The sequence below is a fragment of the Embiotoca jacksoni genome, unplaced genomic scaffold (assembly GCF_022577435.1).
Source record: "Embiotoca jacksoni isolate LCO1_2020_lvr unplaced genomic scaffold, fEmbJac1.0.p SCAF_30, whole genome shotgun sequence".
Classification (NCBI taxonomy): Eukaryota; Metazoa; Chordata; class Actinopteri; family Embiotocidae; genus Embiotoca; species Embiotoca jacksoni.
The window spans coordinates 1,174,509-1,187,737 of NW_027185382.1; the positions used below are offsets into that span (position 1 = coordinate 1,174,509).

The following is a 13,229-nucleotide window of genomic DNA, read 5'->3' on the forward strand; positions in this document are numbered from 1 at the left end:
CCCGAATGCAGCACCAGCCGGTCAAGCAAAACAAAGCAATGTTTCCGCCAGTAGACGTGGAGCCATTTACTGATGTGTCACAGATCCCTCTTCTCTGATTTCTATCCAATTCTTCACTGTTGTCTGTGCAGTAAAACAAATATAGTGTCAGAAAAGAGTCCTGCAAAGACGATGCTTTTGACTTGACTGTGCCACACCTCATTTTTTCAGTCCACTGGTTTCTATATGTGCACATTAGCGTCTCAACACCGAGTTACGAGCTGCTGAGTGATTCTAACTGTGTGGCAGGCGGAGAGTCTCAGGGTGGAGCCATGGAGGTGTCTGGATGTCCTGGTCGTCACCTGGATGCCGAGGAGGGACTCTACCTGCCTGAACCGGACCGCGCATCCCTGCATGACAGTGAGGGTCTGTTAAATGTACACATAACAACGCTTTGAGTGGGCGCTGAGCTTTCAGCAGAGTCTGGAGGAAAATAACCAACATGTTCTTGATGTTTCAGTTCATTCAGGCAGTTTTAGGAGTATTAGATGCAGCACGGCAGGCTGTATTGATGCACCTATTTTGTTTTATTTATTTCTTGCCATGTTCATGTTGTCCACTCGACTTCATCTACAAAGATTTAAAACTTTACTTGGACTTTGAAATCCCAAGAAACTCTCAGATACTCTCACATGTTAACATTTTGATGAAAAGGTTTGTTTTGTTTAGAACTATTTTCAGCAGCGGATTCACACACGTGGTGCTTTAGTGGGTAATGGGGACAGCATTTTGTGGCGTGTGTTTTTAATAGAGGAAAAAGACATATCGGGCAGGGATTTCACCAGCTGATACAAAAATCCTCACAAATTGACAGACAAAGTGATTGTTGCCATGGTTACTGCCCATATCAATTTTGCTACCCATGAGAGAGAAATCCAAACCTCCACAACAAATCCCTCTGGTCCCACTTGTAATTACTAAAACTGTGGGAGGCTGACGTGCACCTTTCTTTTTCCTGTCAGGTGCTCTGATTTATGCCTCATGTCCGTCTCCACTCCGCTGTCTGAATTTATTTTCATATTTTTAGCCTCTCTTTTCTGAAAAGTTTCACGTGTATTCACACCTGTGAAGCTCTGCATTACAACCGCAGCCTGACGCTGTTGGACATTAGGCATCTTCACTGGAGCGTTTGACACTTTGGTCCATCAGGCTCTCTGGGAGCTTGTGTTAAACCACCGAAGATGGGCGACTGATAGAGCGAAGCGGTGGTGCAGTGGGTGCAGCTGTGAATTCATATGTGTGGAGGAGACTTTCTGTTTGTTGTTGTGCCACTTGCATCCTAAAAAAAAATCCTCAACCTCCCCCTTACAGTAATTCAATTTTAACATCAGTAAACGCAGATTGTGTGAGAAGCAGTTTAAAATGTTAAAAAAAACAAATTTGTCTTCGGTCTTATTTATATTGCATGCAGTTACAGTGGTTTGCTAGTATAAAAATACCCCCCCACATGCTTCTTCCTCCTTGTCCTACAGGAGAAAAGTAGGCCAGCAGATTGTCCCTGGAACAGCATAAAGCCTTAATGCAGATATCCATGTGTATGTATTTATATGCATAGTGCCTTTTAACAAGTTGAAAGCCAAGTGAGATAATATGCTAATCATTAAAGCGCCTTGACTGATGCGATGGTGGCTGCGGTTTGATCACTCCACAGTCTGCTGTAACGCACCACAGGAACCACTGATGCCTCTTATCTCTCTGTTCCTTCAGGCTCCGGAGGTCACTCGGCCCAGATGACCTCGTACTCAGACAGCGGCTACCAGGACAGCAGCGTGAGTTATTACAGCAACCAGAATGTGGTGCGTTCGGAGCCCCGAGCCTCGATATCGAGGAGCCCGAGAGCAGAGGGTCAAGCCTCTGGGCAGGTATGGAGGATTTCCACGGGTTTGCACCATCACCAGGGGGGGAAAATGCTAATTAAAACATCTTCAATATGAAAAATATGTATTTCTGTGCTCTGATCTTCTTCCCTGGAGTAATGACAGCTCGCAGAAGCTCAATAATTACTGTCACGAACGATGAAGCGCATCAAATAAACCCTTCAGATCGAAGCCTACTCCTACCTTCAAATGGTTCAAACATCATCAGCTCCCGTCTTTGTGCCTAATAATTATACGCTCTTTGCACGACAGCATGAGCAAGAATGATAGATAATGGTTAGCCCATTTGAATTTCCTCCTGATTTATTCCAAACCCAGCATCCTCACTGGATGGGCTTACATGTCTCGGCTCCTTAATTTTCCCGCGAGGCATTTGAGGCTTCGATGGATTAAGGCGGCACAGATCGGCATCCAGTTGGCTGAGTCTGTTATTGAGGGACATTTCATAATAAGGGGGGAAAGTAAATGTTTGTCACCATAAATCTGGAATATTCTGTCAAATTTTCCCAGAAACATCATGTATTTACCACTTTGAGAGCACAGCCGCAGTATAATGAATTAAGACATTAATTCAGAGGCACGCTCGTTCAGTTACTCGGACAAATGAAGAAGATAATGATGCTTTTAATCAGATGTGGTAAAGCGTCCTGTCTGAGAGCGTCACATTACTCCTAATTGGAGAGTATATTTGCAAATGGGAGCGGTGCAGTGTGTAGGCTAATGTCTAGTTATCAGGTATTTATTCAGAAATGTTGAAGTGATTAATTGTCAACACTGTTATGGATATAATACTTGACATTTTTGAGCTCATGGATGGATGCCAAGAATCAAGTGAATGTTAATTAAAAGTGGGTAAAATGTCATAAAATGTCGTTTAATAATTATGCTGGAGGGACTACCTGGGATATTTATATTACATTTATTTTATTTTTTAATCATCTCACATTCCAAGATCAGCATAAAAAGGACAAAAAAACAAACAGTTTCCTTGATAATTTTGTTCTTATTTTCATAAATAATGACACTTTGTGCATTTAAATGTAGAGTTGGAGCTTTATCTTCATTTGTTCAGTGTTTTTCTGCATCATAAGACATGCTTGTGAGCCCATTACTGCACATTATACGCACTTTAAATAGTGCACGAGTATAATTTAATGGTCTTTGCACAAACGTAATGACCTGTGAAAATCAAAGACCACTTTAGGAAGGTGCCTCAGACAAATGAAATGTCACAATATCAGCCTTTCCTGTTTTCTTCCCAGCCGTCCAGCCGGGTGTTACGGAGAATGGCCTCCCTCCCCTCCAGGAGCCAGTCTCCTGGCTGTGGCACCGCCGGCACCGTCTCACCTTCCCGCATCTCCCTGCGAACCTCCCAGGGCAGCACGTACGACTCACCCATCCTGTCCGAGCCCAAACCGCTGGCCGCCGTTTTCCCCGGCACCCCCATGCCGCCCTCCTGCCCGTCGCCCACCTCCCCGACGGAGGGCACCCAGGCCCCGGGTGGCGGTGTGGGAGGTGGAGTAGGAGGAGGCGGGGGACGGCTGGGGTCCACGCTCTCCCTGATCGAGGGCAGGGGTTTGACGGGGTCCCCGCTGCGCTCTGGGATGACAGCGGTGCCGCAGCACTACGGCTCCACACTGCCCAGGCAGAGCCAGCCGCTGGCCTACGGAGCCGATCCATACGGCCTTTACCAGAGGAGCGCACTGCCCCGGCCCGACAGCCTCATAGGTCAGTCTCCAATTAATGTCATACTGGTGAGGGGCTGAGTAAATAAGCCACTGAAATTATACCCAAAAAAGGCTGAAATGTAAGCGACTCATGTCTATGAAGAGAAATATTATTGAGATTCAGATGCAGCCAGTTAGCTGGACTCGTCTTTAAGACTGGAAACAGTTCATCTAGCTCCTTTCAAAGGTCACAAATTCTGACAACCAGCAGCTCTAAATCTCACTAATTAACACTTGTTGTCATGGCAGTTTGATCCAAACAACAATCTTTATGTATAAGCAACAATCTGTTGTTTTACAGGAGCGAATGTGTCAGATTATGATCAGACCAGGCAGGCTGACGTCCTGGAGTCTCCGCTGGTTTCCTGGCAACAGCTCAGGGAAGGTTTTTATTGAGCTGCCAGCTGTTTCACATTGTTAGGAGTAAAACTACAGCAATGCTGCACACATCACTTCTTATTGTACATTTTAATGTGTGTAGAAACGGCTTTAAAACTAGGTGGATTTTTATGATAACAACAAACTGTATCTTCAAACATCAAAACAGAAGAAAGAAGCAATGAAACCTGAATTTGAACTCTGATTCCTCCTTAAATCCATTATTTTATTGATTTTAATTTCAAATGTTCCTAATTTAGAAACATTTGACAGATAACAGAAGTTGCATTACAAGTTGATTTTCACCTGATAGCGAAGCGGAGAGTAATTAATGAGCTCATATCTACTATCTGCTGTAGACTCTGCAGCTTATTTGGCTTGTGACCTTTTAAATTTAATCATCGTCCACTTGCAATCGTTCGTTTGAATACAAATTCAAGCCCCATAGAGTAGAAAAAAGCAAAACTTCAGCTCATTTAATTATTTCTGGACAAGTTGTTCTGTATTTCAGGTCGCTTCATGCCCTTAAAGAGAATCTAGCTTGAAACAAGTCAAATGAGACATTAAATTTATGGACATATTGAAACAGTTACAGCCGTGTTAAGCACAATACATGTATTTTATGTAACTGCATCTTTGTTTGGAGCTGCGGAGGCTGTTAAAGTCTCGGGTGTAAAGTTGTGTATGTGAACTTCAGGTGACTTCACACATCCTTCGTCCTTCGCTGGGTGCTTTGATATTATCCTGCACACACACATGGAAGACTCGTGAGTGCACACGGAGCAGAAGGTGCAGCCTTTTTCCTTTTGTCTTCCATCTTTTGAATCGGTAATGTAACAGCCGGAGAGGTCAGCCGTGGAGGGCTGCCGGGTCAGAGTCGGAGCTGAATGTCAGGTTTAGACAATCCCTTTCCTGCAGCGTTTCCAGGAGAAGGACCGTTTGAGTGTGCTTTCAGCAAACCTTCTGTATGTGAATAAACAAAGCCGCACTCCACAGCCTCGACATCATTTCCCCTGTTTATTTAATAACCGTTCTTTTGTCCGGGGAAAGATGACTGAGCGGCGCTGATTTAATATTGTAGCACACAACATTCGTACAGAGCAGGAGCTCCGCAGAGTTTCCTGTAAAGCAGCGAGAATCATTAAATACAGCTGCATGTTGAACAAAATAAGTTTGAGGCAAAGTGCAAGCTCGGCAGGTGATTTTTATCTGGTGTGCAGGCTGACGGAGCTCATTTCATGGAGTTTTTAGTGGAATTATCTTACAGCTCTGGCAGATAATGCTGCTGGGTTTGATAAAAACTAATTTTGTTTGATGCATGCCAGTATGAAAAATGTGGAGTGTAATCTTTGAGGGGGAGGATTTCACTTGTACCAGGTAGATGTTCAGGCTTAATTTTAATCTTGTTGCCGGTTGTGATTGACGTGCTGCGGTTTGAAGGAAAACAAGCCAGAAAAAAAGATCACAGCGGGTGCAGGATAAAGAACACGCATCTACAGTATACATGAACACAATGCAGCCGATCACAGGGCCCCCGCTCGGGTTTCTCCCTCATGCGCTGTTTCGGAAATTGATGGCTGAGGAAGCAAACTGTGTTAGTATCAATCGGTCTGGATATTTTGCAGAAGAAGGCAGCAGGGTGTTACAGTCCAGTTAGACAGGGTGAGCAGTGTTTCCTCTTACAGCTCAACCAAATAGTTCAAGTCCAGTGTTTCGTCTCTCGTCTTTCGTTTCTTATTAACCTGCGGAAACAGAAGAGATTAGCAGGGTTTTCCCTCCAGTTGTGAAGGGCTGAGGTGCTGCGATAGCGGTAGTGGGCAGTTATTTGACTAAAAACTATGCATTTTTACATATTATAATAACAATATGTATTTAAAAATGCTCTGTCTGCATGTAGGGAAGCTACAGCTGCCTAGGTGCTGCATCTAAGTGTTATAACAGTAGGGCAAACCCGTGATTAGTAAAGAGATGAGGGCAAAACTACATGAATACAATCCCCAAATGATATATTGATACTGCAAAATGTACACTATATCTATATATTACCCTGGCAGAGCCCTACATTGAGCCCTCTGCACCCTGGACATCCCTGGCTGTATCTGTCATTTAAAACTGTTATTAAAGGCAGTGAAGAGGCCTTACAGTTGTGAAGCTGAATGAGTCTCGGGAGGTTATTTCAGGTAGACATTTAAAAAAAAGAAATGCCCAGTGTTTAAGTGGAAAGAAAAAGCGATGTAACACATTATTTTCTACTCTACACTCTCTGAAGTGGCACGTTGAAAACAATCAGAGACCCTTGATCTTTTAATGATGACTTTGCGTCTGATAATTATGAGATAAAAGATTCTCTGACCTGATTAGGAAATGCAGTCATAACGCTGCTCCCTGTATTTTATCTCACTTTCTAGCATGCTTTATTGTGATATCAGTGGTTTCCTAATGGCACCGTAGTATTAAAGTCTCCAACAGTGACACACAGGATGCACGTACAGAGCAGTATTATGTTATCAGGACATCTGATCTGTAATAAAGACACAGAACAACACACTGACAATAATAACCTCCACATTACTGAAGAATATTAAAATCTACCGAGGGCTTAAACCATTAGGAAAACCACTGCGACCATTTTTATAATCAGTTGTTTAGTTCCCACATTTTCACATTTATTTTATTTCATCAACAAGAAGTCTGACGTTTTATAAACTAAACATCGACTCATTTTGTTGAGAAAATAACAGGCAGATTAACGGATAATGAAAATTATAATTAGTTGCAGTTAAAGACCTCCGAAAAGTTTTGAGAACAGTTGCCAAATTTGCATTTTAAATGATTTTTCTTCAAAAATATGATTCTTTTGTGTCGTCCCAAGCTGCTTCTCCGCTGCAGTATCTTAATATATATTTTTGCCGCTGTGAATAGTTTTCAGTGTAAATACACACCACAATACCTACAGTATGTTTACGGTGTGTAAATGGGGCCACAGCTCGGTCCTGAGCTCCTGCAGCTCTGCCCACTTCCTCCCTGACACCTGACCGGGGCCTCCACGAGGAGGCGGTTCGTCTTTATAGAGCTCGTTCTGTCAAAAACCGGAAGATGTGCAACTTGCAGTGACATAAAACAGAGAAAAGAAACAAGCTCTCGCATATAAGAAGCAGCAAATAGTAATAGCTTCGCCTGTTTGCTTGATAAATGATTATTTACGTCTCCATTAGTTGTTACCTTGGCAACAAACGCTCTAACCGGGCTCCATTATTAAATAAATAGAGTAAATTAGTGTTGAAATATCACCATTACAAATGGAACAATTGGCAATAAAACAGTCCGGTGGGATCAGGCTCCATCCAAAACTTTTTTCTATTGCAATAAAAACAATCTCTGTTTTACATTTTCTCGTTTGTGGCTGTTAAAGAACAAATTCAAGACCCACTGATAGAAATGTTCAGTGACTCATCATAGTTAGCAGCCTCTGTGATTCTAGAAAGGTAGTAACAATGCTGAACTTGTGATGAGAAGCTGATTGACTTCCCTGGAGATCCAACCTTTTGACTTTGTGCATCTCTGATTGGTTGAGACAGCCGCGGCTGGCTGAGAAACTTGAGAAGGGATTATTTCTGTGCTGCTGCCAGGCTCTTCAATGAGACCGGCTTACGGACGCCTTTGAGGCGTCTTTGGAGCAAAATTCAGACCAAAAAGAAACGTGCGTACCGGCGCTTTGAACTGCATGTATTAACACTGTCTTCAGTTGATGTTGAAAGACGTGAGCTTTCTCCTGCGGATAACTCTGGGAATATTATTTAAAAAAGCCACGTTTATCGCAGATCCTCCTCTCTTATTAACATGTTATCGACACTCTCCTCCCTGCACACTGCGGTGTAGTTGCTGGAGGATTCACAGTCGGAGCAGCGCTGCTAATGCTGCAACGACACCGATTTATTCCTCCGTCCTGCCCTCTGTCACTTTACTAAGCCTCTCCCACTGACCCATATAGGGGTGTTTCTATCACAAAGCCCTGTGGAGCATCAGCATGTGATTATCAGGCACCGGAAGGCCTCATTGTGCCTGTTTTTAATTTTGTCCATTTCCTCATGTGTGTCTCTGCACTGTTCGTGTGCATCAGTTTGTGTGCTTGTCAATAATGTGCATATGCATTTCTGCACCTTTTGTGTTGTGTTTGTGCATATGTGAAAACAGGATGGAAGGGTGTGTGTGTGTGTGTGTGTGTGTGTGTGTGTGTGTGTGTGTGTGTGTGTGTGTGTGCGTGTGTGTGTGCGTGTGTGTGTGTGTGTGCGTGTGTGTGTGTGTGTGTGTGTGTGTGTGTGTGTGTGTGTGTGTGTGTGTGGAGGCAGAGTCAGTGAACTAAATAAAATGCTTCCTATTCTCTAGCTGAGAGATTTCCATCCTGCAGTACTACTAAGTGGCCTAATACGTCGCCTAAGTCCTTATTCCCAGTTATCCTGCAGATCCAGCGTAATCCCAGATTACATGAGGGAGATAAGCAATAGATGGACATACAAGATTAGGCTATTACTGATCAGCGACACTCGTAGCTTAGGTAGTGAAACCTGGTGAGCTGCCAAAACTCAAAACTGAGAGATGAGCTTTTTTTTTTTTTTTTCCATGGAATCGATTTAAAAAAAATTGCAACGTCACAAGCAGGGTTGAGGTTTTGAACTACGAGCATCCACAATCCAACTTTGAGTCGAAAAGAAACCACACAAAACAGTGAACGGAAGCAAAGAACAATACATTTGTAATTATGGAGCAGGCACTGATTCCCAACCCGGGGTCCTTCTGAAGTTACCATGAGGTGTGTGGAGAGATTATATGTCAGCTCTACTAATGTGAAATTATTGGAATTATGATTTATTTTTGAAAATATATTAGCGGGAGGAGGCAACTCGTGCTGATGTTGATCAAGAGATGCAATTTGGAAGACTTCCTCATGAAGGTTATAGCTTCCTCCTGCTCCGTGCACGTTACTGGGCTGCGTTCAAACCCCCCCCCCCTCCCTCCCTTCCCTCCCTTCCCTCCCCTCCCTCCCCTCCTCTCCTCGTGCCCTCAAGCCTCTTTATAATTGGAGCTCTCTTTGAACTGATCTTCTGAGATTGGAGGATGTAAAAACCCCTCCGCTCTGCCTGTTTGACTTGCTAATGTCGACGCCTGCAGCAGACTCTGAGTGACCAGAGTCTTCATGCGGTTTAGAAGCACAACATTTGTTGCCAGCGTTAAACGCAGTGTTTGGCTCAGTGTGGATTTGCACGGCTTCACCTGCAGGTGATGAGCGTGTGTCGAATAATGAGACGGATATGATTTATGTATGACCGTGACAGGAGCAGCTTTCTCCTCACTCTGCTGTTAATGAATTATGATTTGACCGTTTAGCTGATGACACTTCATTGCAAGAAAACATGTCGCTGCATTTTTTTTTTTAAACGTCTTTCTATAACACTGAACGTGCATTAAGTCGTCCCGTGTGATCTGGGCACATTTAGGTTTATGACACTTGTCTCACAGACGCAACATGTTTTAGGAGGATTGTAAAATGCTCTTAGACACCACCCTCCAGAAAGAATCATTCCATGTGTTGTAAATAAAGTTTATTATGTGCCTGTTTGTTTACCTGCAGGGCTCCACAGCTCTTACGCCAGTCACGGGGGACAGATCGATCCAGAGCTGAGGGCCGCGTTGTCTCCAGACTGCCACATGACGCCCGTTTTCGACGAGCGCTCCTTCCACAGTCCCCTGTACCACAGCCCCTCCCACGACCCCCAGGGCTCCCTCTACAGGGCAAACACAGGTATTGCACCTCCGTCAATTTTAGGTGATTATACACTAATAAAAAAAACGTACTTATGATGATTATATTCCATGTCTGCCAATAGATCCCCATAAATCCTGTACACTGAACCTGTAAAATTAACAGTGTAGTTCATAACACAGAAATATTTATAATATCTGCAGGGCTCATGAGGAGCTTCCTGAGGTTGAGGAGCCGGCCTCAGTTTCGCATCAGCTCAGAAGATTATTTCTCTCAAATCTGTGGCAGAAATCATGGTTTACAGGCACAGGAACTGTTATTATTATCGCTCCCCGAGGTCAAATCTTAATTAGGCTGAAAGCTTTCATGTTTTCTGCAGCGTCTTAATTGAAGTCTTTGCAGAATGATTTAAAGCTGAAAGCTCAGCGGGGTTTGATAGTGGGGGATCTGAGGAGCCATTTTAGTTTCGTTTAGTCAAGATTTAAACAGGTTTGACCTGAGACATCTCACTGCTTTTTAATGCTCGATTAATGTATGACATTACTTTGACTTTTACTCGACCTTGGATGTATTTTGATCTCATAGATTTTATAAACCGCCTCCAGTAAAACATCTTTGTTCCCAAACAAAAGAAAACTTGATTTGCTCACTCACGTGTGTGATTTGTATTGTTTTTGAGGTATGGGGACCCTCCCTCGGACCACAAGCCATTGCGGCACGCTGCCGTACCAAAGAAGCAGCAGCTACGGGCTGAGCTCTGCAGCCGTGTACGTCGACTCCTTCAGGGTTTCCGGTGAGCCCAACTTCTCCCACAGACACTCCGGACTGGTGGACCGAGTGGTCACCCGAACTCCGTCCATCGAGAGTATCCACAAAGATCCCAGGTACAAACAAACAAACATACATACACACAAGCAGACAGAGAGGACCTTTGAAACAGCACCAGTTCCCCTGTACAGTAGGCTGTTCGAAGCATCTTGGAGGACTTGCTCTTATGTTAGGTTTTCTCTCGGTTTCCCCTCAGGGAGTTTGCCTGGCGCGACCCCGAGCTGCCAGAGGTCATCCACATGCTGCAGCATCACTTCCCCTCCGTCCAGGCCAACGCCGCCGCCTACCTGCAGCACCTGTGCTACGGAGACAACAGGATCAAGGTGGAGGTAAGGTGACAGCACACGCTGGGCAGCTGTCTGGATAAAAATAACATGACCAGACGTCACAGTCGTGACTCGACTCCTCAGGTGGAGCGAGTTGCTGCCATGTTTGAAGGTTTCTGTCTGAAAAACAGGTTTACAATAGAAATGGCAGGAATTGCTCAAATGTTTACAATTCTTTGTTTTGTATCATTATAAGCTCAATATTTGTATCTTTTGATCTTAATCTGCTGATCAAATAATTAGTGGACAAAGCAGACCGATCGATTTTGGATATTGGAAATAATCACTTATTGAAACTCAACTCCTCATTGAAAATATAGTTAGATAGGAAATAACATCATATATCACCGAAATAAAATATGATTTCAAAGAGAACGATGTAAAAAAAAAAAACTTTTTTCTTGTATTTTCTTTCTATTTTTTTCTCACTGATTTCGATGAGGTTTTTATCAATGAGTGGGAACTCATTGATAAAAACCTCATCTAAAATGTCACTGAAGGGACACTTCTCTTTGCCCTCTTTGACTTTTCATTGATGGAATGTTGTTTTCCATCGACTCGGATCTCCTTTTGTCTCCCTGCTCCATCTCCAAGAGTATTTTCTCAGCTTACAAGGTTTGAAATTAGACTTTTTTTTTTTTTTAGATGCCTGCTGCCAAAGCGCCATCTGCACCAACAAAACTTTAAATAATGCCGGTGCCAAATGTGCCGGCGCTGCGACGCGCTGAAACGCCACACGCTCTCGTCTCTGCTCTGCTTCCCGTGCAACAAATGACGCCAACATAATCGGGCGGCTTCGCGAGAGAGACATTTTAGTGCCGTTCGGTTTGTTTGGTGATGAGCTTTTAATTAGCCTTTGGAGCGGCCTGGACACACGCCTGCTCATTTAGCCAGAAACAAATGTTTTCAGTGATGGTTTGAACACAGAATCAGAGATGAACAGGGAGCGCCTGCTGCTCTCCTGAGACCAGTTTATTTCGAGAGGACACAAGAAAGTTTTGAACACACCACAGATGCTTCTGCATCTTTCTGTCCTGGTTTTAGTTCAGAATATTTCAGAAAATCATGGCTACATGAAATTACTGCAAGCTTTTCTCTTTAATGGGTTTAAATTGATTTTGATTTTGACATTTTTAGTAAAGACAAATTTCAAAACTTTGTTAATATGCTGAAAGAGTTTGACTTTTTGATTTTTTTTTTTTTCATTGTTTTACAGAAACTGTAATATCTAAAAAAAATACTCAACAAAAATATTTTTTTAATCTGTTTTCTATGATCAACAGTTTATGAGGCAATTATTCTGTACCAAAAAAACATTACACTCACTGTGTTCATTTATACAAATAGTGATTGCTATTAACGATTAAAGATTCTGCAAACACTGGAAACTTAATCAATAAATCTATCTAAGCTGCAAATAAACCGCCTGAAAAGCTGCCACATGAATCTAATACAACTTTTCGTTCATCTTGATAATTGATTCCTTCCTTGAACATATTAACAACGAGATATATTAAACCTTTATGTGTATTTGATCTCTTCCTGCTCGTTGCGATCACTCGGCGCTAAATTATGTCAATCCAAAGCATTCGATTTTTAAAGCATTAGAGTCCAAATCTAATGTGCAACAGTGACAGTTATCCCTTTGGATGCGAAACACATAAATCTAAAACTCACTCAGGCAGCAGAGAAAAATGTATTTTTTCATTTCTTTCTTCTGATTAAATTTCTGTCCTGTGACATGAAAACTCTCTGATTGATCAGCGTTTTGTCTTCAGACAGCAGCAGCTGATCAGAAAGCACCAACTGATAAAGAGCCACTTATTAACAGCCAGAAACAAAAGTCTGTTGCACGTCCAACTTCAACATCACAGCAGCAAGATGAGATTTTTAACCATGCATGTCAACAAATACAACACATTGTAACAGCCGCAGTTAAGTTGCTCTTTTAATTGGCCTGTAAGTGTATACTTTGGTTCCCGGTCTGCAGGTGTGTCACCTGGGAGGGATCCAGCACCTGGTGGACCTGCTGGATCATAAGGTGGCCGAGGTCCAGAAGAGCACCTGCGGGGCCCTGAGGAACCTGGTGTACGGCAAGGCCACCGACAACAACAAGGTGGCCCTGAGGAACTGCGGCGGCGTGCCGGCGCTGCTGCGCCTCCTCCGGAAAACCACTGACAACGAAGTTCGTGAGCTCGTCACGGGTACGTCCAGTCAGGTTCTGTTGAAGGTGCTTAGTCAAGCTTTTCTTTTTGCCTTTGTTAGAGAACTGCTGTGTGTGGGGGGGTTAAAA

General features: G+C 43.3%; 1 protein-coding gene across 3 annotated transcripts in view; it reads left to right on the forward strand.

Annotated features, from left to right (window-relative positions):
- The window catches only part of LOC138207088 (plakophilin-4-like), a 35,125-nt gene that overhangs the window by 12,962 nt on the left and 8,934 nt on the right, over window positions 1-13,229 (forward strand). For 2 of the 3 annotated variants that reach the window (XM_069164107.1, XM_069164106.1), the window contains exons 6-12: window positions 289-405; window positions 1,747-1,901; window positions 3,179-3,644; window positions 9,651-9,821; window positions 10,462-10,666; window positions 10,807-10,939; window positions 12,927-13,140. In XM_069164107.1, coding sequence (XP_069020208.1) covers window positions 289-405; window positions 1,747-1,901; window positions 3,179-3,644; window positions 9,651-9,821; window positions 10,462-10,666; window positions 10,807-10,939; window positions 12,927-13,140 — 1,461 coding nt within the window. The remainder of the gene's footprint in view (window positions 1-288; window positions 406-1,746; window positions 1,902-3,178; window positions 3,645-9,650; window positions 9,822-10,461; window positions 10,667-10,806; window positions 10,940-12,926; window positions 13,141-13,229) is intronic. The other variant, XM_069164108.1, reaches the window with a different exon arrangement.